Source organism: Apis cerana, linkage group LG8 (assembly GCF_029169275.1).
Source record: "Apis cerana isolate GH-2021 linkage group LG8, AcerK_1.0, whole genome shotgun sequence".
Lineage (NCBI taxonomy): Eukaryota > Metazoa > Arthropoda > Insecta > Hymenoptera > Apidae > Apis > Apis cerana.
The window spans coordinates 11,611,032-11,638,691 of NC_083859.1; the positions used below are offsets into that span (position 1 = coordinate 11,611,032).

The 27,660-nt window shown below is 26.5% G+C and overlaps 3 protein-coding genes and 1 long non-coding RNA gene across 4 annotated transcripts; 1 reads left to right on the forward strand and 3 right to left on the reverse strand.

The window, feature by feature from the left end:
- The first annotated feature begins 54 nt into the window (after positions 1-54).
- Positions 55-4,695, forward strand: LOC107999983 (uncharacterized). Its single transcript, XM_017060074.3, has 3 exons — positions 55-205; positions 3,429-3,893; positions 4,087-4,695. The coding sequence occupies exons 1-3, from the start codon at positions 191-193 to the stop codon at positions 4,180-4,182; spliced, it is 576 nt and encodes a 191-aa protein (XP_016915563.1). The 5' UTR covers positions 55-190; the 3' UTR covers positions 4,183-4,695.
- On the reverse strand, positions 2,624-11,850 carry LOC107999935 (lysophospholipid acyltransferase 5). The gene is made up of 8 exons (XM_062078994.1): positions 11,557-11,850; positions 10,108-10,215; positions 9,514-9,636; positions 9,099-9,214; positions 8,762-8,932; positions 8,399-8,635; positions 7,939-8,247; positions 2,624-7,793 (listed from the first exon to the last, which is right to left on the reverse strand). The coding sequence occupies exons 1-8, from the start codon at positions 11,636-11,638 to the stop codon at positions 7,521-7,523; spliced, it is 1,419 nt and encodes a 472-aa protein (XP_061934978.1). The 5' UTR covers positions 11,639-11,850; the 3' UTR covers positions 2,624-7,520.
- Positions 11,851-12,537: 687 nt separating this feature from the next.
- On the reverse strand, positions 12,538-27,448 carry LOC108000013 (uncharacterized; the record flags this gene model as incomplete). Its single annotated transcript, XM_062078993.1, has 2 exons — positions 12,538-16,560; positions 27,157-27,448. Coding segments are annotated over 2 exons (2,046 nt in total), but the record flags the coding sequence as incomplete, so codon positions are not given.
- On the reverse strand, positions 22,381-27,122 carry LOC133666636 (uncharacterized). The gene is made up of 2 exons (XR_009831038.1): positions 23,005-27,122; positions 22,381-22,677 (listed from the first exon to the last, which is right to left on the reverse strand). It is a non-coding gene; the product is annotated as an uncharacterized LOC133666636 (long non-coding RNA).
- Positions 27,449-27,660: the final 212 nt, after the last annotated feature.

The following is a 27,660-nucleotide window of genomic DNA, read 5'->3' on the forward strand; positions in this document are numbered from 1 at the left end:
CCCTGAACGAAGATCGTCCGATCGATGATCGAATAAGCGAAGAAAGAGGATCGAGGATGTTCCTTTTCCCCTCTTCGGGCTCGTATAAAAGTCCGAATGTGTCGATCCAGCCGACACAACTGTGAAAGATCGTCGGTGAAAGACGTTCTCCTTTGCGACATCTACCTCTCGGTCGCCGCGAAATTCAACCATGTTGCTCCACCTGGTGAGTTGTTCGATTCCTTCTCGTCGTGTTTCTCCTAACTTCTCGTTATTATCGTTAATTGGGATCGATTGCTATTGGTCGAAGACCTAATATGGAGTTCAATTAGGAGTAAAGATCTTTCCTCTAGGATTAACCGTGTCTTTTCTATAGCTTCGCTTTAGTGAAAATAACAAATGATTATCGAATCTTTTATTATATTCTATGAAAATTGTGTAATATATTAATTATTACTGTGAATTTTTACTCACATCAACTTTTAATTTACATGCTTCCGAATATAATTTAAACACTCATTCATTTCAACAATAATTTATTGGATGAATTTTCAGTGGATACAGTGAAAGATCTAGTTTTTGTTCTTCGAACAAATTTGTTTCGTAACTTGTGCTGAGACAAAAGACAATAGGTATACTTTTAACCATTACTTGTAATTCATTCTTTCGGAATCAGTGATTCGTTCTTGTTGAACTATTCGGATGATTCGATCTCTTCCGGAATTTTCTTCATTACCGTGTTCGAACTTTGCTTTCCAATCATTGTACGTAGGTATGATTTATTCGAAATTTGAATATAATTGATATCTTTATTTTAATATGCATTCGTTAAATTTAAAATTGAAATCTTTTTTTTATTGAAAAATTGCGTTTATTTAAAAAATTTTTTTTATTTTTAAAATAATAAAATTAAGTAAAACATATAAATTTTAGCTTAAAGGAAAAAAGTCTGTTTATTATTGCGTTCGTAAATTTAAAGGAAATCGAGCAAAAAAATATCCTATTTAACTCAACACCCAACTTCATTTTCCGCTCTAAATGTATCAACATGAGAATTTATTTGAAACGCTGAAAGAAATTTATTATTTCGAGGTAACGATTTCTTTATTCAACTTTTCTTTGATTAAAAACTTTGATTAAATTTTTTAACACATTTCTAATGAGAAAAATAAATGAGAATAATTTCATATGTACAAATGATTTCATTTCATTTTTTTTTTGATGAATGCGATAAATATCAAAAATAATAATATTTTTATTAAATCATCAATTTTTAAAACTTTCGTTACATATAGATTCTTATCTCAATATATTCGTATATAAATAGATCAAGAAATAAAGATTACAATTGTTTTAAAATTTTATGTAAACATTTACAAGAAAAATAAAAAAAAATTAATAGATCAATTAAAAAAAAAAACAATAAAATTGAAAAATCTAGAGATTATTTCGACGAATACTATGAAAAAAAAAAAAGAATCGAACGAACTCTTAAATTATCTCTATAAAAAAAAACGTGTATTATGAAGCTCGTTAAGGTAAGATACCTAATTTTACGGTTACATTATAAATTATGTGCATCTTTATAAATGATTATACTTTTCTCGCTTATTTCGATCAGTGAAATTTAAACGGAAGAAAAAATTCATCGACGTCGAATATATCCACATGTATCTCGAAGAACAAATAAGGAGAGGAAATTAACGACGATGGTCCACCGTTCAATTCGAAAGTAACCGAATTGTTTTCACGAAGAAAGTCGATCGTGTATTCCGAGTGCATCTGACTAAGTACAACCCAATCCGTATATACACGTACTTACACGTGCTAGAAACGCAGGGAACGTTGCTTTCGCAACCAATTTTCTAGCGTGTTAAATTGTAACGCTTACGTAACGCTGGCCTCACCATCCTGTGGATGCAACGAGGAAACTAAATTTCGTGGAAACTACGTCAGCGGGGTATCTACGCGTGATTTTAATTTTAACTTTATTCCATTTCGAACCAATTTTTCTTTAAATAGTGGCAAAATAGTAGAAAAACGATTAACGTAATGAATGATGAATGAAATTAAATTCTATTATATGGACGTGTTTAATACGTATTACTTTCAGAATTATTTCTTTGTCAATCAATGATTTGTTTTTTCTTTAAATAGTATCTTTCGATGAAAACGTAATAGAGAATAATAATTAAAGAATGATAAATTTAGAAAGCGTATTTACTTATTTTTATTCATTTAATATCGCGTAAAAAATGTAAAATTAATTAGAAGATCCAAGTAAAATATCATTTGTATGATAATTAATTAATTGTTTGAAAAAAAAAAACACATCGTTATTTATAATTATTTAGCAGTTATCTATTTTAATTATAAAAACTATATATAAAATTCGAGTTGCTACCGAATAAATTATTCAATCAGTTTCGTAATCAAGCCAATAAACAGATAGTTACACTTTCTTTGAAGAAACAATACTGTAAATTCTCCCTTAGAGGAGAGGAAAAAACAGAGCGAGGAAACTGGGGAAAGGGGAAAGCTAAGAGAGTAAAAGTAAAAGGTGCTACTTATTTTTTCATATCTATTCACTGGAAATAATTAGATAGTAACATTTTAATTACATCGTTTCTTTGTTCTCTCTCTCTCTCTCTCTCTCTCTCTCTCTCTCTCTCTCTCTCTCTCTCTCTCTCTCTTCCTCCCCATCCCTTTAAGAATTTAACATCGATTTTAAAAAGAAAAAATTATTTGTTATCAATTTATAAAAATAAAATTAAAGCATTTACATTACTTCGTTGTTATTTGATTGTGCAGATATATTACTTGATATATTACATATATCGAATTTATTTTCATTTATTAGAGTGTGAATTTTTAATTCCAAAAAGATGAGAAAAAATTAATTTGAAACGTCGAATTAATTCTTCTTCTTCTTCTCGAATTAATTAAGGAAATTTATTAATATATTCCGAAATCACACTCGGTATGCACACATATGTATACATACGACGTTAATTTACAATTTGACACGCTTATTGGAATATATTTTTCTTTCGTCTCTTGATAAATATAGAAGATGTTACGTTCACGCTTCTGTATCAGATTTTAACGCATCCTGTGCTTTGAATTGAATCATGTAAGATTTCTTAATTTGAATAATTAATAATAATAATATGTAAGAGAAGGAAAAGTGATAATCAGTGTCAACGCTGTTGCGTACGAAATCGAAAGCGAGTACAATGTCTATTTAAAACAGGTTTGAAACAATGTTAATGTCTTTCCTGTGTTCTCTTGAAAATGTAAATGTTGAAAATTATCCAACGGTATATCTAATGTAACAGCGAAACGTACATACATTGTAAAAAACAAGGAAAGAGAATACTTGGTTTTTCCATGCTACTGAATTTTTTTCTCAACAATGCGTAAAAATTAATTATTTAAAATGTTTTCAGACCACGCTACTATTGCTAGCTTGTACAACGAGGGTATATTCGAAACCAGCACCGGAACCACCCAGCTCTTACTTCCCCCCATCGAATGGCGGCAGTTTGTCATCCGGTAATTATGGTCCCCCGTCGCTTCCAGATCGCTATGGACCGCCTCAGCAACAACCCATCGTCCACAAACATGTTTACGTCCACGTGCCACCTCCAGAAGCTCCGGAATACAAACCGCCGAAATACATACCACCCGCAGCACCACCGCAGAAACATTACAAGATCGTGTTTATAAAGGCGCCAACTCCACCAACGCCAACTGCACCGGCTCTACCACCATTGCCACCTCAAGACGAAGAAAAGACTTTGATCTACGTTCTAGTGAAGAAACCGGAGGAAGCGCCAGAAGTGGTTCTTCCCACTCAAGCACCAACGCAACCTAGCAAACCGGAAGTCTATTTTATTCGATACAAGACACAGGTAAATTGTGCTATTATCTCATAGTGTGAACCATTTCACGTGACTTTACTATTTTTATTTATACGTAAAAGTGTTTTATTCTATTTTTTTCTTTTCAAGTACGTTCGTTTTCGAATTCATCTCTATAATTTCATAATTCGTTTTAATACTCGTTACTTAGCGAGATAAACTCGTTTATTTCCTTACATTGCAGAAAGAATCTCAAAATGTGGAATATGGACCTCCAGCACAGTCACCTCCTTCGGATAACTATGGAGCTCCACCATCAAGTCCTGGTGGACCTTATTAAATAATTTTATTATAAATGGTCTACAAATCTCGTATGAAACAAATACTCGAAACACGCGAATTTAGAAAAATACTCTATTAGAGAAAAATATTTCTCATCTATGAAATTTTCAGTAATTTAATCATCAAACTGAAAAGAATAATACAATTATAAAATTTTTGTAGAATTTTCAATTAAATTCAAACGATGCATTTATTTATCTTTGCAAATATCTGAGATGCATATTAAAAAGATTTTTCGACGGAAATATCATTAAACATAAATTCAATGCATGAAATTTATGTACACTACTTTTTTTATACTGTTATTATTTTTTTTATATTAGCTATTTGAATTATTAGTCGATTAAAATTTGTTTTTCATGCAAATACCAATATTGTTTAAGAGATATGTTCATAAAGAATTATCAGATGTAGAAAGAGTTTGGGAATTTTTAATTAAAATGAAGCAAGTGAAGATGTTCATAACAAATGTATGTATATTTTAATAAAACTATTTGTACTTTTGTAGAAATTTTTATTTTATTATTTTTATATGTATTCTCCGTAAAAATTACAATCTGAAAAGTTTCAGTACATATACGCGCATTAGATTATAGTTACATCATTTCTTATAAAACTAAGTAACAAAAAAAAACATATAAAAATTTAATTTAAATTTAAAAAAACTTGAAATAGAATATGTTTACATAATTCTGCATATACAAATATATCAAAAAATTATTTTTTTACTATATAAGTACATACGTAAATAAGTTGACAGTTTTCAAAATTAATGATTTATATATATATTTATAGAAAAATTTTAAATCTACTTTAATATTAGAAATTTTTTTATAAAAATTATCATTTGGCTTGAATAACCTATAAAAATATTTCACGCATTTATAGAGATTTTTTTTGAACAATTAAACTTTAAACAAAATTCATTTGAACATTTTATGCTACATTTTTCTTTAAATATAAAAACATATTTACTTAAGTATATTATTTTGATTTGACATTAAATTGAGTAGTAAGTCCATTCCTAAATTGTTTAACATTTACAATATTGAATATTTTTATTTTTATAAAAAATCTAATTAATTATAAAATATATATATATATATACTTTTGATTTCATTATATTTTACGATTTATACATTTATTTATTTTATAACCATAAAACTTTTTTTTCATTATCAAATACTTTTAGATATGTATCTTCATATCTTTTTTTTTTCAAATAATTTCATATTAATAAATTGTCGTAGAATTTTAAATAAATATTCGAAAAGGACAACTTTTGACTAAATGCTAACATTATTTTAATAAAGAATAATTTATTTTTTATAATACTTGTTTTTTATTATTGTCTTTTGGCAATTTAATTACAAGTAGTATTCATTAATAATAATTATTTGATTGTCTAATAAAAATACATAATAAAAAAATTTTTCAATCCTATAAAAAATATTTTTAAGTTAATAAATTATTTATATATAATTTTTTAAGTTAATAAATTAATAATTTTTTTTAAAATGATTTTTTTTAGTGTTAAAGATAATTTTTTGTTTTTATAATTAATCATTTTAACTTAATAGATCATTTTTTCCCTATTTTAACAAAATTCTTATCTAATGTATAATTATTTTATTTCAGTACCATTTTTTAATCATTATAAGTATTATGTCATCAATCTTCATTTATTTCTCATTTTATTCCTCGTATCATTAATCGTAAATAACATCATTTTGTAAATAATATCGAATATATAATTATAAAATAATTTATCCGAAAATTTTATTTTTTGTTTATTAATTGAGATAGATGAGATTAGATTAGATGAGATTGTATTAGTTGAGATTATATTATATATCTATATCTAATTTAAAGATTTATTAACAATCATTTGAACTAATTAAATTTAAATACATATATTATTGAAAGATGAATAAACTTTTGGAAAAAATATCTCGAAATAATGTTTAATTCTTCAGAATATACTTCATAAATGAAAGAACTTATTACTCAATCTAATATTTATCTTTTTCTCAAATATATTTATAATTAAATTTATTTTTATACCAGTATTCAGTATTATGCAAAAAAAAAAAAATTTAAAGATACTACTGTCTTCAAATAAATAAATAATTTGACTTTAAGTATATCATATTTTATAATTTATATAATTTCTTAATCGATTTAAAATTTTCTATTAAATTATCCTAATTTTAAGTTCGCAATTTTAAGTTCAAGTTATGAATATATCACTATAATGTACACCTGATTCATTACTTATTTTACAATAACAATAACATGAAAATTGTTAAATGTGCAATGCATTTTTCGATTTCTTGAATAGTAATTGAATGATACTTCAACGATTATAAATCAATTATTTCGAGCATAATAATATATATCAATATTATTTGTATATTTTTTTAACTTATTTTGGCACTATATAAACTTATAAATATATAAATATATATATTTAATAAGAATTGAAAGATATGTATAGTATATAGTGGCACATATTAAATTAAATGTAATTTCGATTATAATTTAATCAAAACAAACTTATAAATTTCAATAACTTGTTTAAATTCTTAAAAACATTCGTTTGTGTAATTTTTATAATGATAGTATAATATTTTTCATCCTATTTTATTTCTAAAATTCTTTATATATTATTAAATAAAATTTTATAAAAATATTCTTTATCACTTAAATAATATTTAAAAAAATGAGCATGTTTTTTTTTAATCAAAAATAATTATTTTTTACGTATATTTTAATATGTAATATCAAAATTAAATTTAAGTTATATCAATTATGCATTAAATAATAAGCATTAAAAATTTTTTCTCGACTAATATTAATTAAGTATAAATCACAAATATTTTTTTTGGTAAAATTTTTTAAAATACTTAAAAATATATTTAAATTCAATTTTTTTTATATCACAAAATTGTTTATGCTTTGGATTAATAAAACTTATTAAACTTTTGTTTAATAAATTTTTGTCAATTAAATTTAAATTACTTGATATTCTTAAAAAAAAATTTAAAAATCAGTAAGTAATAAAAATCATTTTCTTTTTTAAAATAATTAAACATAATAAATTTTTTCTCATTTGTACGTATAACTTTCTATCATTTGTAGAAAATCTATTGTATATTTTATTATTCTAATTATCTTTTCAAAAATATATAAATAGTTCTGGCATAGTTCTTAACAATATGAAATTCCAATATTTGAAATCGAATTATTTTTCACTATTTTTTTATCTTTTTCTTATCATGTATTAAGTTGTTTTCAATATCATTCAATAAAAAAAAATATATTTATTCAGAATTACTACTCAAGTTGCTTTAAGTGTTTCTTAAAAAAAAAAAATTTGATTGATACAGATATAAGAGCATAAATTAGATATACTAGAAGACCATAGTGATATAAGGAAGAATAAACTTGATGATAAACAGAGTATGATAAAAATGTAAAACAAACAAGACAATAACCCATTAAAGCAAGCGTGTGTAGACGCAAGAAAATCCATACGAGAATTCTAAGTTCTAGACGATTTTCTAACAATTTCTGTAATTTCTCTTGCTTCTCCAATATTTTGGTTAACTACAAAAATTAATACAGATAATATAAGAATAAATACTAAAATATAAAATTATTAACTAAACAATTAAATAATGATTCATTGATTATTATTTAAATAAATAATTGATTAATTTATTATGTAAAAAAATAAAATTATCATACTTACATCTCTTTCAGCATACATGATGATAAATTCGAGGAAAAAGCAAAAATAATATCCTGAATGGACTCCATGCCATACCGCAAGAAAAAGTAATGTCAAAATTTGACTACAGGTTATTGATCCAAAAACTTTCAATCGTTTGTAAATATATTCCGCACACCAATTATTAGTACTTATATTAAATGATATAATATAATGCTTAAATTTAGTTGCTGTTTCAAATTTTAACACATTAATATTTGTACAACCATTCCATAGAGGACGACCTTTTTCATCTCTTCCATTATAAGATAAACCAAATATTGTACAAACCTGAAAATAAAATATATTTTTTATTAGATATATTTTATTTTTAAAACGAAATAAATAAATATTTCGTTAATAAATTCTAATTTATTAACAAATTAATGAACATAAATTCAAAAAAAATAAATAATATATATTTATATATATGTATTCTTACCCCTTCAGCCAATAACCAGCAAGAAACATATTTATACAGATTGACGTGACCCCATAAACCAATAATAAAAATACGTTTCAAAAAGGGCTGCTGTCGAAATTCCATACTTAAAATATATTCATGAGGTATATACCAAGTTCCTAATTGATGAAGTATCATATATATGATTCCAAGAAACATTTGAAAAATACCAGGAATGATAGAATCACGAATTTCAATTTCTTGTACTATAAAATTCTAGGATAAAAAAAATTAAATTACTTTTTTTTATATTATATATTTTATATTATATTTTATTATAGAGAAATGTATTTTTTTCGATTTTTTTCAAATCTTTTCCAATATTTAATTAATATGACTTACACCATCCGTATTAATCGATGTATATCGTCCTTGTACAAAATCTAAATATCTTTTCATGCTAAATTGTGGCCCAACGATAAATGATGCTGGAAAATATGAAAATGCTGCAATCTCTAAAAACGTTGGATGATCTTTTAAGGCCACTTGTTTTTGTTGCAAAGATAATGTTTCCTGAAACGAATAATTTCATTATTGAAAGTTGTTTTTTATAAAAAACAATTCTTTTGTTTTTTATTTTTCGTAATTATATTTAACTTTGGTCTTAATCTAATTTCGTTAACTAGCTTATTTATTTAAGAATCAAAGAATTTTATATTATTTATTGCTCTTTACGTACTTCGGGTTTTTGGCCATCTAACATATCGAATGCGATACCAATTAATCGCAAAGTTAATACACATTGTGGCATTGTCCATTTTATATCATAACCACCTGTACTTGTTAAATAATATCCTATTAACATAATAAAAACAATTATTATTTTCTAATATAATAATACATTTTTTATTATTATATTTATTATATATAAAATGTGAAACAGAAATATATTATATGAAATTATAATATATTATAGATTATCTATACATGTAAATAAATGTGATATAACTATTCCATTGTTTTATTCTAAAACTACATTAACATATCTTTAATAATAATCTGTTTTTTAAAATTTTTTAAAATTATACGAATTATTATATTATATATCATAATTATATTATAGGTATATATATAGATATATTATTTTTTCATACCACAAAAAAGATAAACAATGTTGAAGACAAAAATAATAAAAACTGCCAAAGAAGAACCACCAAGATATTTTAAAATGCCATAAGTGGTATACACTGCTAGTCCTGAATGAAATAGATTAAACCCTGTAATAATAATATATTTATAACCATTTTATTCCTTAAGTAATTATTCAAAAATATATTTTTTGCGACTGAAAATTATATTTAATATATATTATAATTAATTAAATAATTAATTCATACATTTCTTTGAGGAAATGAGTAAAAAATTATTTAAACATATATATCAAGAAAAAAAAAGAATTAAAAAATTTGCAAGAGAATTTGAATTTGAAATTTACGCGCTCAATTTATTTTCTTAAATAAATAAGTATTGCAATCACAACGCAATAAAAAAATAAAACAAAACAAAAAAAATTTATTTACAAAATTAAAATAAAAAATATTTTAATTAAAATATTTTTCTTATTTAATTTATTAGATTATATTTCTATATAGTAAAAATTAAATTCAATTTTGGTAAAAAAAATTGTATATTTTGACAAGTTTGATAATTTTAGTATTCAATACTATTCGTTAAAGATAAATAATTACCAAAATTCCACAAGCAAATCGAAACACCACAGGTTATAAAAAATATATGTTGATAAATTGGATATTTTCCATATAAAGTATATCTATGAATGAAGGCGATTGGAAATCCTGAAATTTTAATTATAATTATACTATGATTAAACAAATATATTAAGCTTTATCGAAATATTTTTAAATGTTTTATTTCATGCAAATTTATTTATAAATATTAATATTTAAATTTTAAATCATTAACATTTTTTTTAATAATTTTAAAATTCACTTTTAAATAAATACATAAAAATTCTTGTAATATATTGAATATCGGAATATTATAAATATTAATATAATTTTTATTAAAATAATAATATGTTAAAATATGGTTAAGAAATAAATAATAATAAAATAAAAATAAGAAACTTGATTAAGAAAACAGCGAAAATGTATTATATTAACATATTAAAAATATGTAGAAATATAGAAAATATATAGAAAAATTATATTAATTAAATAAAAATATTTTTTTAATAATATAAAAATTAAGGATGCAAATATATTTGAAAATAAAACTTTGAGAGTTGCTCTCGAAATTTTTTTGCAAGGATCGTTTTACAAGGATATTTTTGTTGAAACTAATAAGAATACCTTTCATTCGAAGTACATGTGCATTTGCGAAAATTCTCTCAATTCTCAAGAATTTTACTCTCAAATATATTAAAAGATGCGTAAAAGATATTAATAGATAGAATTAGGATGATAAAAAAGGAGAAATTTTAAACGTAATTTTTTTGTTTACGCGGGAACTAAAATCTTATACACGCATGTGCAATAATAGAATATATATATATCTATCATCCAAAAGTTTGAAAAATATAAAAAATTTGAAAATATCAAAAATTATATATTAAAATCATTATAGTTAAAATTTGATGAATAATAAAAAAAAATATATATATTAATATAAAAACATTAATTAAATCTTAAATAATTAAGTCAAAATCAAATTTTTGTTCAAAATAATCATTTTTATTGTCGATTATTTTTGAATAAATTTTTGCTATTTTATCTATAAATTTTCCTTTAATTAAGCAAATGTCAATATCAATAAGTATTTATTATAAATAGTTATATTTATAAAAAATTTCTTACTTCATATAAAAATATAATTGCTTTCAAATTTTTGAATGATAGATAATATATTCTCAAATTATTCTAAAAATATGAAAATAACTAACTTTAAACTTAAAAATTAAAATAAACTAAGAATAATAATTAAATTTTAATACGTAACTAATTGGAATCTAATTATAATTAATTAATGATGCAAATGTAAGATTAAAGACTAAAGTATTTTACATAATATTTAATTATAAGTATACATAATTAAAAAAAATAAAAATGAGAAAAATAATAAAAAATTCGTAAGAAAAAAAAAACGAAATATATTTGAAAATATTAGCATCTATTTACCAACTAAAATGGACAAAAAAAGACGAGTTGCAGCCTCAGGTACATTTAAATGTTCAGACAAGAATGATACAATGTTAAACATTGTTAATATTTTTGAAATTATGCTTCAACTTCTTTACATCAGTTTTATAACATTATAAAATTTTTTATATAAAGAATAAGTAGATAAAAATTTATTAATTATGCAATAATATAACTTGTAAGTTTTAAGGTTAGAGGTCGATACTAAATCACAATGACACAGAGAATTTTGTTGTGTGTTCTAAAAATCATTAAATTAAGATGATAAAAAATAATTTTTTATAATTTTTTAAAAGTTATAAAAACGGAAATTATACTAAAACAAATATTTTAAAGATCTATTTTTTAAAATTAATTTAATTTACTATAAAATAATTAAGAAACTTTAAAGCGAAATTTTCATAAATTTAAGAACACTTGAAAATGAAATGTAAGTAAATATTTACTTGTTATTGTTATTATTATTTATTAATTTATTGCTCTTTTACTATTAATTAGATAAATTTTATCAATTTTATTTTTTATATAATTAACTATAATTTATTTAAAAAATAAAATATAATATGAAACATCTTTTTATTTTGCTTTTCTTTTTATTATAATTATTTCATTTTTAACAATATTTTAAACAATTATATTAAAATATTTTTTAAAATCTATTTTTTCAATATTATATATTAAAATTTTATAATTGTTAATGACTTTTACATCAAACTTTAAAAAAAAAAATAAATTTTTTTCTAAAGTTTAATAAATAAATCATAAGAAAGAGATATATTAATTACAATTAAAATTAAATATAAATTTTATATTATAATTTTATATTTAATTCTGTATGAATAATTAAATTTATAATAAAATAATTATAAATTAACAAAAATATAAAAATTTTAAAATATGTATTTACGTCAATTAATAAAAAAGTTTTAAAGGGGAGATAGAAATAATATTTTCTTGATATTTGTTGATAATAAATAATTCTTTAATAATTTAATTCATGTCACACTATACATTGTTATAATCGCAATATAAAACATTGTAGGATTCGCTGAGTGGCAGTTTCCAACAACAAACATACTCCGTCGAATCGACTTTTAAAATCAGAAAAATCGAAATTAACTAACCTTCGTAAATCTTTGTAATCTTGTTAATGTAATAACACAAACTTCATGTTATTACTCAATCGTTAATAAGAATTAAACATTCTACAATATAAAGATATTTTTTTATATATAAAAAAATTGTAAATTAATTTTAAATTATAATTGAAATTTCATTGAAATATTAAAATGATCATAATTGAAAATTGATATAAAAAATATTTTTTTATTTTAATTTTTTTTTTTTCAAAAATAATTTACGAAGGGTAGATATATCGACAGTTTAAAATGATATCTCTAATATAGAGACAATGAACAAAAACTCATATTAATTTATACTGGGCATCCCATCAAAAAGTCATACAGCCAAATGCAGCGTTATGATTGTAGAAAAAGTTTTAAATAACGCAATTTCTTCAACTAGATTTGTCTGAAGAGGCATAGTTTTGGGAACAACCCCGTATAATATTTTCTATTAGAAAAATTGTATTAACTTTGAAAAGATCGTCGATTCTTGCTTAGAAAAATATATCAATTATGGTTTTGCATAACAATCGACATTTAAATCGTATTCTCTATTATTCATATATGTATAAAGATTCCGTTACACGCACGTGCGCGTATGTACCAAATTACATTTAAAGAAACTCACTAATAAACAAAAATTAAATCAATTTAGCGTTTGATTTTTCTATAAAGTTTAACTCTTCGTTTTAAATATTATTATTTTACAAATCAATATTTGTACGTAAAATTAAAAATTATATTACTTTTATTTTTAATTACAAGTTTCTTTGAATTTTGAAAACATCAGAATTTAATTTATTTGATATCGATAAAGACATTTTAAATGATTCAAATATGTATTAAATAATTTAATAAGATAATTACTTTGCAAATCAGTTATACATAATATTTAAAGACTGATTTACAATTTTATTATCTTTATTTTTAAAAAACGAAGAGTCAAATTAATGCTTAAAAATCTAATACTGCCTTACAATTTCTTCATTGAAACCGATTTAATATCATTTTTAAATTTGAAGCAATGATTCCTAGCTTTTCAAATTTAAATAATTTGTCAGTGTTGCAGAAGGCTGTCATTGTTCAACATATATTAAAATCGACCGAGTTCTTAAAGTAAAATTTAAATACAATTTACATTTCTAATTAATTCATGTATGAAAAATTTCTTCATACCATATAATATATGATATAGTATGAATATATATTATGTATATAAAATATACATAAAATTTATTAACTAAATTTATTTATTATATAATGTATATTTATTAAAATATACATTAAATTTATTAATATTATGTTAAAATAATTAATCCAATTTAATTTTGTTTAAGTTGTTTAGTGTCTTTCTCAATGCTAAAAAAATTACTTATCAAAACTTATAATCAAATGGAATTTCAGATTCAACAAAATCTTACAAACAAATAATTTTATTAATTATGTATGAAGAAAAAAATCGTTGAAGATTTTGATTGGTCCGAGCAGGATATGTAAATGGTACCCTGTCTTTCGAAAAAATTTTAAATGAAAAGAAACTCGGTCGAATAATCAATCTTACAATATTATGCTTTACTGACTACGAACAAAATTATAAAATTTTGCTTAGCTTCCATTATTTTAACATTATTTTAACAATTTCACGTATTATTTTAATATCATAAGCTACTTTTAATTTTTTAATTTTAATTTACGAAAGTGTAAGTTTTAGTATCTCACTAGTTTTTATATAATTTTAATTTTTATATATCATCTTTACTACAAATTCTGATTCACATTGTTTTAAAATGTATAAAAATAATTATGTTTTCGAGTTTTTTCTGATATCTAGAATTAATCGAGCAAAACATTTAATAATTTATATTTATATAAAATTATAATAGTTATATTTAAATTAAACTATTTTGTTAAATATTTTTATTTATTGTTAATAAATAAAATAGAAATTTTATTGGAATATATTCTAATTCATATATTCTAATTCATAAATTGATGAATATTATTTTAAATTAATTTATTATTTAAATTATTTATTATTTATGTAAAAATTTTTAAATTTTATAAATTATTAATCCAGAAATCAGAAAAATCTCATGCATTATTTTTCAAAGACTATATGGATATTCTGCTAAATAATTTCTAATTAACGGTGGCAAATGTTTTGTAGGTAATTTATTCCTATTAACAACTAACCTGGCCAAATGACTAAGAGACCTTACTTCTTTAACTAAAGGCTTTGTCAAATAAATTTCACTATAAAGTTGTCCACTATAATCTACCCAAACTTCTTTTCTTTGTTCATCAACACTTTTTGAATATTCCACATAATATTCTAGCATTTTAATTGGACAATCAAAAAGAGGAATTGCAAAAGCAAGTCTAGGTTCAGCATCTAATCGAAACTGTCCCACAAAATAATGAACTCTAACAGAGGTAGGTCCTCTAGCAGTTTGCACAGACACAGCAAACATATATCTACTATCTGAACTATCTCTCATCAGCCATCTACCAATCATAGCATTTTTTAATAAATTTTCACTCTGTTGCCAACTAAGACCTTCATGGTACCAACCACAAGTTTGTAAGAGTCTTTTAACTTCACTTAATCTAGCTGCATCCCTATCCATCATATAATTATCAAAACTCCAAGGACATGGCATTAACCAAGAGACTGGTGTGGTTGGAGTTCTATCTCTTCTTTCATCAAAATTTTCTTCATTATTTTGAGTTTCATTTTTCTGTACTAAACCTCCACCATTAAAATTATTTTTAGTTCTTGAAGTTATACCTGACAAAGAATCAGGAGAATTCGTAGTAGTTGCAGTTATATTTACTGTACATTGTCCTAAATTTGCTGGAAGTTGCACAGTTGCATTAACTTGAATCTGTACTCCTGGATTAGAATCTAAAACCATAGAATTACGATTTTCCGAAACTTGAAGATTATTTGATTTAACATGATAAAGCTTTTGAACATTATTACAACAACAGGTGAAATTTCGGCTCTGTTCTAATTCATGTTCATTTGTTTTAGAATTTTTAGCTTGTTGAAATTGCATTACTGGCACATTCATTTGAAAATCTGAGAAAATTTGAGGCTTTTCCTCATAATTTTCTAGCGAAGTTGCTTCTTCTATTTTTTGTGATAATATATTTCTTCGTGTCCCTGGTAATTCTTGACAGCCACTTGGAGGTATTAAAAACATCCTTTTATCATGACTCATACTTTCTTGTTGAATTTTTTTTTCATGAGATATAACAGAAACTTCTTGATTTTCAGTTGATAATGTCTTTTGCACAAAACATCCTCCACCAGATAATTTTGGACGGATTTCCATATGTGGTGTATGCATAAGAGTTTCAGAATCCATACTTTGAATTAAACAGCCTCCAGATTGTATACTCGGTGTTGTTATCGTTACACTTCCTCCAGTTAAGTCACAGCTTGTAGTAATTTGACACCCAGAACTTTGATTCTTTTGTAATTCTTCATTGATTAATGGAAATCCAAGAACTTGTGTATTTTTTTCGTATCTTTGAAGGAAATCTTCCCTTTGCTTATCAGTTCTTGGTTTTTCCAAATCAAGTGTCATTGATGGATAATTGAAGGAATTGATAACAGGTTGCGTATGAATTATAGTTGGTGCATTTATAAAACAGCCTCCACCACTAGTATAGCCTTTAGGAACTAGCAGACCACCATAGTAACAGGTGGTTGGATGAATTAAAGTGTTATCTTCATTCATATTTTTAGGTTCACAACAACCTGGAGCTGGAAATCGATGACGACAGCTCGGACACATCACTGTCAACATTTTTTGAAGATAAATCTCACTTTCAGCATAACACAGTCTTGTATCTGTAAATAAAAAACAATTTCTTTTTACAAAATCATAATAAAAATATTACAAAAATAATATAACAATATATATAATTTATAATATAATAATTTATAATTCAATATATATATATATATATTATTGTATAATATAATATTTTTTTTTAAATTTATGATATAATTGCACTACAATTATGATATAATAGCATTACAATTTTAAATTATTTTTAAATCGGAATATTTACGAAAAAATTTTTTCCCATAATAAAAAGTTCCTATATAAAGTAAAACAATAAAAAAAAATTAAAATAATTATTTAAATTAAATTCATAAAAATTTTAACATAAATATGAAATACAAATAAAAAAATATTAAAAAAAATAATAATAATAAAAATTAATTTAAGATATGAAAATGTAAATTTTTATGATACTATACAATAATATTTTGTACTTTAATCATTCACTATACATGATTATTTATAAGTGACTAGTATAATTTACGTAATTGACCGCATTGCGTAAGTTATTTTCCATGAAAATCTGTTCCAACTAAAAATACTGACATGCCTCTGTAATTTCGTTTTTCTCGTCATTTCAACGCAATAAATCTTGTTTATATATTAAATTTATATAATATTACATTTATCCATATATAATAATTTAAAATTTGATTTTTTACTTTTTAAAATCATTTATTTTTATTTTAATTAAATTTTTCAATTTTTTTCAATTCTTATTTTCCAATTCATAATTTTATTGCATAATTAAATAAATTTGAATTTATTTTCAAAAAGTCATCGCTAATTTAAAGAGATTATTTATTTTCAATTATACAATTACAATAAAATTCAAATTTTCCCATTAGAAAAGAAAGATAACGTAACGATTAAATAATTTTTTTTTTCATTTTTATTGTTTATTTTAATAATATATTTTAATCAAATTATAAAATAATTATATGCTAAGGCAGCTGTTACTTGTTCTAAGAATAAAATGTTTTGCGTTCAACCCGTGTTCTTACAAGGTTGATCAACAGACGTAAAAAACAGTGAATAATTGTCCAATGCGTAGTAAATAAAGAAATTCCAACTAAATCAAATTATTTCCATTTCAATAATTATATCAATTAATACATTACATTAACATTTTAAACATTAATTGATAGATGAAAATTATTTTGAAATTTTCATTTATCAAATTATTTATTAAATTATTAAAAAATTAAAGATATTAATAAATTATTAAATATTAAAAAGATTAATAATTTTGATTATTAATTTAGATTATATATGACAATAAAATAAAGAATGAAATTAAGCAGTTCGTTTAATTGGTAATTTTTCATTTCACGAATATATTTTTATCATTTAATACGCAAAATATCAATAACAAATATTTACAATCATCATTCCTACCTAACTATAGTTATCGTTTTCTATTATCATTGAAACAATATACATGAACGTAATACCAATAAAAAATCAAACAAAACAAAGAGATATAATGAAATATGAAGCAAGAAAACACAAAGAATTTGTCTAATGAATATAAATCGATTTCTCATGCATATCCCCCTACCAACTAATCGAGCGAGTCACTCGTTGACATAAGAGTCCGTTAACCTTGTCAGTGTCTCACTGGGGTTATTTAAATAATCGACCAAACGTTAAGCGCAACTTCCACTTACGACTTTACGATTCATAGTTTAAGACCAGGTGTCGCATTCTCTCGTGATCCCGACAGGAATAGAGACGCATCTTTCGACATCGTTCGCGCGCACCACAGCTGCCTTCTTTTCCCATTGTGTTTTAATGGGCCACGTGGCAGAGAGATGTCCGAGTGTTAGTAAAGCGGCACGGAGCCGCTTTTCCACGAACGTGTCGCAACGCTAGAAGGCCAAGCCCCCATTTAGAAGTTGTTCTTGGCCTCTCCAACTCCCCACCATTTCTTTCCCCACTACCGACGCGCGGACCAACTGACGATGCCTCCTACTCCAAATCAACACAACTGATTTCTCTATATCGATCGTATTATACAGATTTTTCCAAATATTTGTTCCTTGTCTCTCGAGCGGGATCTTTCGGAATCTCGTGTTTGCAATTTAAAAAAATAAATCTCGCACGATAATAAAAATATAAACTCTACGATATTTATTCAAATTTGTAGAGCAAACATTTAAATCATTTTATTGGAAACGTGACTAATATCACGCTCTAGTGACCTAGTAACATTTATTTTTCTCTAGTAATTTTGAAACATTGGACAATTTTTTAAAAGTGTCGCGAAATATCGTGAGAAAAGAAGAAAAGAAAATCAATGCTTTTCTCGCAACGCAATATTCTAGCGAACGGAACACTTTCGCCAGAATTGTCGTGTCACGATTAACAAACTTACAGTTACAATAAATATTCATCGTTCCGAATAAAAGGCACGAGTGCCGAAGCCGATTTCGAGAAACGATTTCACATCACGTCATCGACGAATTGATATTATCCGGAACCCCATAATCGGTTCTACCAGAAACTTCTTCACGTGTTTACAACCCCTTAATTCACGTTATCGATAAGCAAAATTACGATGTAAATGGATTATCAGAATCAACGATAATTACCAAGATAACATTTTCCAGGAACGCACAACTCCACCGTTCAATCAAATTGTATCGAAAATGTATTTCGAAAAATAATATATATCTCGTCCTTTAATAAATAGAATCTTAATCTTTCGAAACAATTTTTTTTTTTTTCATTTATTCGACATACTTGCGAAATAATATCAACAATATATAATTATGACTATTTCTTTTTAAGGATTAAGAGGCTTATTCCGAGAAACGTATTACTAACTTGATTATTTTTTTCGATGAAAATTGAAACGTTTACAAGTAGAAAAAAATTTATATAACGTCTACCCCGATATCCAGAATCTAATATAATCTAATAGATTGAACAACAATAAACAAAAGCGCGAAACACAATAAAATATTGTTTCATTTCATGACGCAACTTAACTTTATCGAGTCTTCCTTGAAATAATAATCGTCAATTGATGACACGTTTATACACGATATCGAAATTATGCTCTATTTAAATATAGGACTACTCATGTATGCCCACAAATGCCTGTCATTTCTTCAATCTATTCTCGAATTCTAAATTTTAATATTATTTCTCTGGAACGTTTATCTTAAAAATTATTACTATTTATTATTATTAATTAAAAATATTATCACTCGCTTCTTCTCATTTTTAACTCAAAATATTTTCTTTTTAATTACCTATCTTGCAAATTAACATTTCTATCCAAATATCAAGCTCAATATTCCTTTCAAATTAACAATAAAAATAAATAAACGATTACTTCTTGAATTTTGACAAAACGAAAAATCAAAGAACGGCTTATTTTATAATAACACTTGAAAATTGTAAAAAGGTGCAAAAGGAAGATGTGTAAAAAAAGAGGGAAGGGGAGAATATTTAAAAAAGGGGGGGAAAAAAGTACATCCCGATTATTTATTAATTTTGATTTTTTTTCTTTTTTTGTTTTACCACTCAAAGTGAACCTGATCTTTATTCTTCCTCGACCATCTGTTCTCTCCTGTCGTTGGAATGCCAAGGGGAGTGGAAACGGTGGAAAGAGAGAGAAGGAGAGAAAAATCTTTCTTCGAGCAAGGAGGACTTCGCAGAATTGGACGTTGTAGTTTTATTTGAGGAAACAGAACGAGACTCTGATGGAGGGCCACAAAATTAGAAGAAATTTAAGAGAATGCTTTTTTTGTACTATCGCAGGAATTCGAGATTTACGAATGCATCAACGAATGATAAAAGGATTTCGTTTCTTTTCTTAGAAACTACGCCTCTTTTCGCTTATTTACCACAATTAAAACATCCTTCTTCCCCAGATATCCTATTTATTTTCCTCTATCTGTCGATATCTTTTCACGAAATGGAATAATATCGCGACAATTTGACGTAAGACAATATTTGAAAATATCTTGATAAGAGAGAGGAAAAGAAAGGAGAGCAATTACGTTGCGCGTGTGTAACAGAGGAGGATAAATTTGGCGAAGAAAAAGCGACGAACCAGTTTTACGATTCACGTTCAAAGTCATAAGGTGGTTCGAAAGCATCATAAATCGAGGGAGAAGGGTTTGGGATCTACCCTGCTCCAAGGGGTCTGACTAGAAATTCGTCTTCTTGGAAAACGACGAACTGGGCTGATGACCCACACGCCGGCGAAATACAGTTCGTCGTAGCGAATGCTAATTTTACTGGTCAACTTCATCGATGCCTCCACGGTTGTACAGCTCATTTCACGAACGATTTATCGATATTGGCAAATATCACGCCCCAAATCTAGTTTTCGATCATCGATAAGATTTTTATCTTGTGCGACAAATACGACATTTCGTTATTAAATCTGATGTCCAAACTTACAAACGAATTACTTTTTAAACTTAATTCAACTTAACATATTAGTAAGCTGGAAAATTTAATTTTTAATCAAAATGAAAAAATGAAAAAGAAATTGCATTTTTCTTTTTTTACACTTTTTTTAATGTTTATAATCAAGATTTCGTGAACGTTTACGAGATGTGAATAAATAATCACGAGTGAAAAAAATTGGTACAAAAATACGATTGGAATAAAAGTGGGTAGAAGGAAGGGGGAGGGGGGTAAATGAGAACAACGCGATAAAATTTTGAGTTAATTGAGAACGGTCACCACTTATGAATGATACTGTAGTTGGCCTCATTATCGACAAGATTTCCAGCAAGTATAAATGAGAAGAGGTTCCTCGAATGAGTGGTAACACGGATTTTATCACTTACAGATAAGCATGAATTTTATTTTACAAGCCTTCGGAGAAATAAACCTGCTTCCGTGAACGGAATTACTTTTGTTATTACAAGTATTAGAGCTTTAACCTCGAGCTATTAATTAACGATTTCTTTCATCAACTCGATCCCTAGAATTAATTTAAAACAACGATTACTCTTATTGTGAAAATATCGATAAAATAAATAAATTGGAAAATTACTTCGACACGTTTGTTAAAAAAATATAATTAATCTAAGATACGTGAAATTTATTTTCTTCGATTAATAAATATCGTTCGAAATGATAATTTTAGCAGTTCAACGAATACTTTATGTATTATAAATTGTAATCTTGTATTTGATTTATATTTGTTAGAAAAATAATTCAATTTTTTTTTTGTCTTAAATCGTTGGAAAATCTTAGAATACTGTATTTAAGACATTAAAACGTGAATACCTCCATTTCCGCCACTGTAGTTTATGTATTTCTTTTACCTATTTGTTACAGTCTTTCTGCGAAAAGAGGTCAGAAAGAGAGAGAGAGAAAAAGAGATAGAGAGAGAGAGAGAGAGAGGAAGGGAGAGAAAAAGAGAGAAAATAAAAAGAAATTAAATATATATAACGCGAAATAATTTGTTTTCTCATTATCAAAAAAATATCAAATTCATTCTAAATGATATATGAAATTTCGCGAATAACGATCCTTGAAATATTAACGTAAAACAAAGATAATGTAAGCATTAAAATTCATAGCAGTTACGTTAAATATTGAAAATAATGTAAATGTATCTGGAACGATGTCGTTCTAAGATTGCAAAAAATTGCAATGTAATATCGATTTTTCAAAAAATAAGAAATGAAATTTAAAAATATCTCTTACTTCGATATTTCTGTAGTTTGGTGACAACTTCAGAGGAAATCCCGTACGAAACTTTCTCTGAAAAAGCACTTCCACTTTCACCTCACGTCTTTCGAAAATAACTCGAAGCACTTCTAAAAATAATTCTTGTTCAAAGTATATATATATATATATATATATATAGTATATATCAAACTATCGAATTCTTCGATCTTAAAAAATTGGAAACAAAAATATTTCGGTAATAAATAAGAGAGTTTTTTTCTACGAATGCACAGCGTCTACGTCCAAAGAATTGTCAATATCGAAAAGACACAAGATCAATCCCTTCGACGCGAGAGTCGGGATAGCACTGGCGCTGCTACCACTGAATGAATCTATAATTGCTATGTAGAGAAACGCGGTGGGGGTAAACACGTGATCCTGCTGCGAGTGGTGGGGAAATCGTGGAATACTCGCTGAACATTAAGAATTCTATTTTAGCGATGGCTACAATACGGAAACGAATCGAGTAGTATTGCTAATTTTTGTTAACAATTATAACGAGTTAAATAATTAATGATAACGAATTTTATTTTTACATCTTAACGATTATTGCTCAAGTAATTTTAATATCACGATTGAAGAATCCGAAAGGTGTTTAATATTACGAATAAAAAATGTATTGAAAATATAAAATATACAAATATGATCAATAATAAATGTGATTTTTAACGTTAGATTTATTATTTTAATTATTTTGATTACGCAAACCGAAAAGAAGATTCAATAGAAGGTATGCTTACATCAGATAAATATTGTGCAACACAGAAAGAAAATTGAACACTTCTTTCTTGGAAATGTATTTCTTCGTATAAATTTTTTTAACTTGTAGACGAAACACGATAACAAAATACAAATGAAATATTGAAAAAAAAAATTTTCATAAAGATTCCTACATCGTAACACGCCGTAATTTCGAATACTCGATACGCTTTCGTTGATTTAATAATAGAAATAAAGTGTGATAAATTTGATTCGTCGCGTTTTATTCCACGATAGTATACACAGAAGTAATTTCTTTAATAAAATATTATTACATCAATTGTGCCATATATGCAAATCACTTTAAATTAAATGCAATTATCGTACAAGAGGGAATAACACGTATTAACGGTGAGACCGTTAAAGCTATCGCTATCGCATGCGCGACGGAGCACATGGCTCGCGGAAAAATGGATTCCTTTTAACTGGTTTACGTGCGATCTCGTCTGCGCTATCGCGTCATCGTTCTCGCTTACGAGTTCGTATTTCCGTGGGCTTCTCGACGAAACGTCACGAATTCCGACGATTTGACGCCGTACGATCTTGGCTGCCAATCGATTGCCGCTGCCAGACTAACTACGTACTCCCTCCTCCCTTCCCCACCGCGCTTACTCGACATTGGCAAACATTTCACGAACTGTTATACGGTCAGAAGTTTCTTTTCGAATAACGAAATCGATTTCGACAAAAATTGTAAATTTTTCTCGAAAATGGAAATGTATCATATTTTTTTAAAAATTTATCGATCTTTTTAATCTCGTATATACGTAACCCGCGTAACGCGTTTGTTTATAAACGATTCGTCGGAACGAAGCGAATCGTTTCTTTTTTTGAAATTGAATAAAACATGTATATATATATATATTTATTTTATCGAAAAATTCTTTCTTTCAATAACGAATTGAACTTTTATAAATAACACGTGTCAATGATATTCAACGATTAATTCAAGTGTTTTATGCATGCAACGATGTCGAGGATAATTTTAATTGACTTCCGAGGAAAGCAGTCTGTTATATACATTTTTGGTTTATTCACATTTTTATCCTCCTATTGAAACCAAACACATATATAAAAATAGATTCAAAATAGAAGAAATATATCGAATATTTTTACGAGCTATAAATAACACGTTATATTCAGATACTTTGATTTATCTTCGCGTACGAATTTTATTTATTCTTTTTTCATTTCTTTTTCTTCTTCTTGCATTAGATCTATATGAATATCCAGAAAAGATAAAAAAAAAATAAAGATAATAATTGTATCCGACGATTAATGCAGAATTCTGGTAAGGGAATGGTCGAGAATGAGAGAGAAAAAAAAAGAAAACGGAGACAGAGAGAGAGAGAGAGATGAAGAAGAGAAGGAGGAAAAGAGAGAGAAGTAGAGAAAGAAAGCGAGCGAGCGAGTGAAACGAAGAGAGAAAGAGAAAGAGCCACGCGTACCTAAGACACGTTATTCTTGTTCAATTCCAAGAATAAATCCGTAAGAATCCAGCTGGTCGTACAATACGAGTTTCTCTTAACAAAATACGCTACACTCCCTTCGTCCCTCCTCCCTTTCAAACATTTTGCAAAACTTTCCGATTCACTCTAGATTCCAATATGCCCCGAGGCCATTTATTTTTTAGACATTTTCATCGGAAACGGTGAAATCTTATCTGTAAACTTAATCTTCTTTTCAAGAATTCTGCCTCTATTTATCTTAAGAAGATTTTTTTTTTAATCCGTCAATATACATCTCTAAATATAAACTCTAACAAGAATGTTTTTCAACGTTCGTCGAGCCTTTAATAAAAATTTAATTACCAAACTTTTTTTCCTTTTTTCTTTATACACATCATTTTTACGATAAAACGAGTTTCAAACGAGTTTTTTTAAACGATAAAACTTGTTGTTATGCACGCCGTGTATCTTAACACGGGCAATAAGTATCAGCTGGATAAGTGATTAAAAATTAACACAACGTTCGTGTTATGTAAATAATAACGATACGAGCAATTTTAAAAACATTAGAATTATTTTTAAATGTATATATTTATACGAAAAATGATTAATGATGCCGTTTATGTTTCAATCTTGATAAGGAGATCGTTCTCTTTTTAAAATTCTCGTTGCTTTTATTTTCGACGATTGCGAAAGCGATTAGAAAAAGCGATAAAAAGAATCGTACATAATTACACGGCCTGCATTTCCACCCTGCATTTTATTACAATTCAAAAAAAATTATTGCCTATCGACGATGCACGTAGTCCAAAAGAGCAACACCTGGCCGTGAGTCATAAGTTTGAAGCCTATATCCTAGTAGATCATGTGACGTTTCTTTCACGCGACCATTCGTATCCGCTGGTCAATTTTCTCGCGTTTGTTCATTTATCGATCGCGCTATCTCCAACCGCTTAATAACTTTTATTTATAAACATACATTTTTTTTCTAAAATGATTTCTCTAAATTTCAATAGAAAAAAAAAATATATATATATGTGCACTTAATATTTCGTTGCCTAAGAAACGTTAAAAATCATTTTAATTGGATTTTCGTGTTGAAATTTATTTCGATAATAAAAGATGCGACTGTAACGGCCGACAGAGAAACGTGTGTTCGTAGATCGCACATTTCCAGAAACCTTTTATGTTTCCTGAACAATGGGTGGAGGCCGATTCCGTTATTAGGAATACAATGCGTCCCATTGTGCATTTATGGGGACCTAGTGGGGGAGATTTCGTGGTAAATTGACGGGTTTTATAGAAATCGTACTTTTTTTTTTTTTTTAGGTTGAACTGTTCCATCGTATTCTTCGAGCTTTGATACGCTTAAAAAAGTTTTCATGCACCGAAAGTTTGAAAAATAAAAAATCTTTACAAAATATTTCTCACGTGGTTAAAAGTGAGAAGTAAATGTATGTATGCACAGTTTGGTGAAATAGACAATAATGGCAAAGACGAGTCCCATTTTGTTTGTTAAAAACGTATTATTTACGCGTACACAGCGTCGAAGAAGTACGTCGAAACGAATCTGAAATCATTGGTAATTTAGTAACTGTCATCGGCGACGACACCAGTTAACATATACACTTGTTTATTTGCACGTATACATTAAAGTTAATGCGTGCAATTTTTGCAATGATTTATCGTGGCGGTACGCACGATGTTACGTAATCAAATTTTGCGTTCAAACTTCGTGAAAAATTACGTCGATGTGAAATTATTAAAATATACGATCGTGTATATTTAAGTATAGTATAGTTAAAAATAATATTCTAACACAGACAGATGCTTATATTTTTGAGAAAAGTATTTCTAATAGTATATTTTATTCAAAAACACAGATAAAATTGCAATGTAGAAAAGAACGAGTAAGTAATTTGAACACGTAAAAAATTTACATCGAATCTCGGTCGATAAAGTCACTCTTATTCCTTTGTTTTTTTTTTAAATTAAAATTTATTTCAAGGATTGTCAAACTCGATACTTTTCGAAACACCGTACGAACAAAGAATTGATCAAAGCCTTTAATTTCATCATAAAATCATAATCAATGAATTTTTTTTATTATATTTTTACTCGCCTACGCAAGTTAAATGGAACTATATAACGGGCTGTTCAATCCGCAACAGTATTATGGAGTACCAATTATCGCTAAATAAGCTAGTGTAACAATGCAGTGGTAATAATTGAAGCAGCGATAGATGCATTGGAACGATTTCCTTGAAACGATATACGCTCAATGCGAGCGCAATTTTAATTCAAACGTTAAATTGCGAAAGAGGCGCAACTGCTGAATCTCTCTTTCTCTCTCTCTCTCTCTGTTGAAAATAATATTTTCTGCATAACCTACAGAGTCTATCCAAGTAATTTGTAACTATTAAGCGCACTTTGGCAGGAATGCACAAATGATTTTATAATGTCGCCGCGAAGGTAAATTAGAAAGCTTAACCACGACCATCCAGAGACTAGAAGATGATAAATGTTATATACTAGAAACGAGCGGGCCATTCATCGGTGGATCTATTTCAGAGAGGATTCCAGGAACGTTCGGAACGGAGAAATCGAGAGACACGCTACGCTCCCATTTCAACTGGCCGCGTATATAGGGCCTCTCATAGAGTGGTATATTATCGTGTCTGTTACCTTGTGGTAGAGGCAGCAATCTTATCGCAAACAAACAAACTTCTTTACGACGATTACACTCGATTCTCTCGAATCGACCTTTCCCCGAACAGAGCGTCCAAGGGCGCGCCTTCCGATTAAGGTCGAGACAGTTGTCCGAAACACTTCGCGCGTATATTAGTTTACACACTAATGTATCCTCTTTCTTATCGATTCTACATGTGTATGCGCATCTACACCCGTGCCGCTTTCGATCTGTTAGTAAAACAGTTTCCTCTCCGACATATGTAACGTACTTGTACGACCTTCGAAATTAACCCTCGAATGAAAAATGATCCGTAACAGTAGATCCAAACTTATCTAATTTTCGTTATTTAATTGCCGCTACAGCTGACCTTTCAAGTTGAACCGCGTCAAAAATAATGGTCCGGTTATCGAACCGCCTAAGGTCAATGATAAACGATTCGTGAAAAAAAATGTTTTGATAATTTTACAATATCATGTATCGATTTAATTTGAATAAAA

Excerpts from the sequence above, each read along its gene's own strand:
- LOC107999935 (XM_062078994.1), bottom strand. The coding sequence starts at position 11,638 with ATGTTTAACATTGTATCATTCTTGTCTGAACATTTAAATGTACCTGAG. Across the intron at positions 10,216-11,556 it reads TTTTTTGTCCATTTTAGTTG|GATTTCCAATCGCCTTCATT; the intron begins GTAAATAGATGC and ends TTAAAATTTCAG. Across the intron at positions 7,794-7,938 it reads TCATGTATGCTGAAAGAGAT|TTAACCAAAATATTGGAGAA; the intron begins GTAAGTATGATA and ends TAATTTTTGTAG.
- LOC107999983 (XM_017060074.3), top strand. Across the intron at positions 3,894-4,086 it reads TTATTCGATACAAGACACAG|AAAGAATCTCAAAATGTGGA; the intron begins GTAAATTGTGCT and ends CTTACATTGCAG.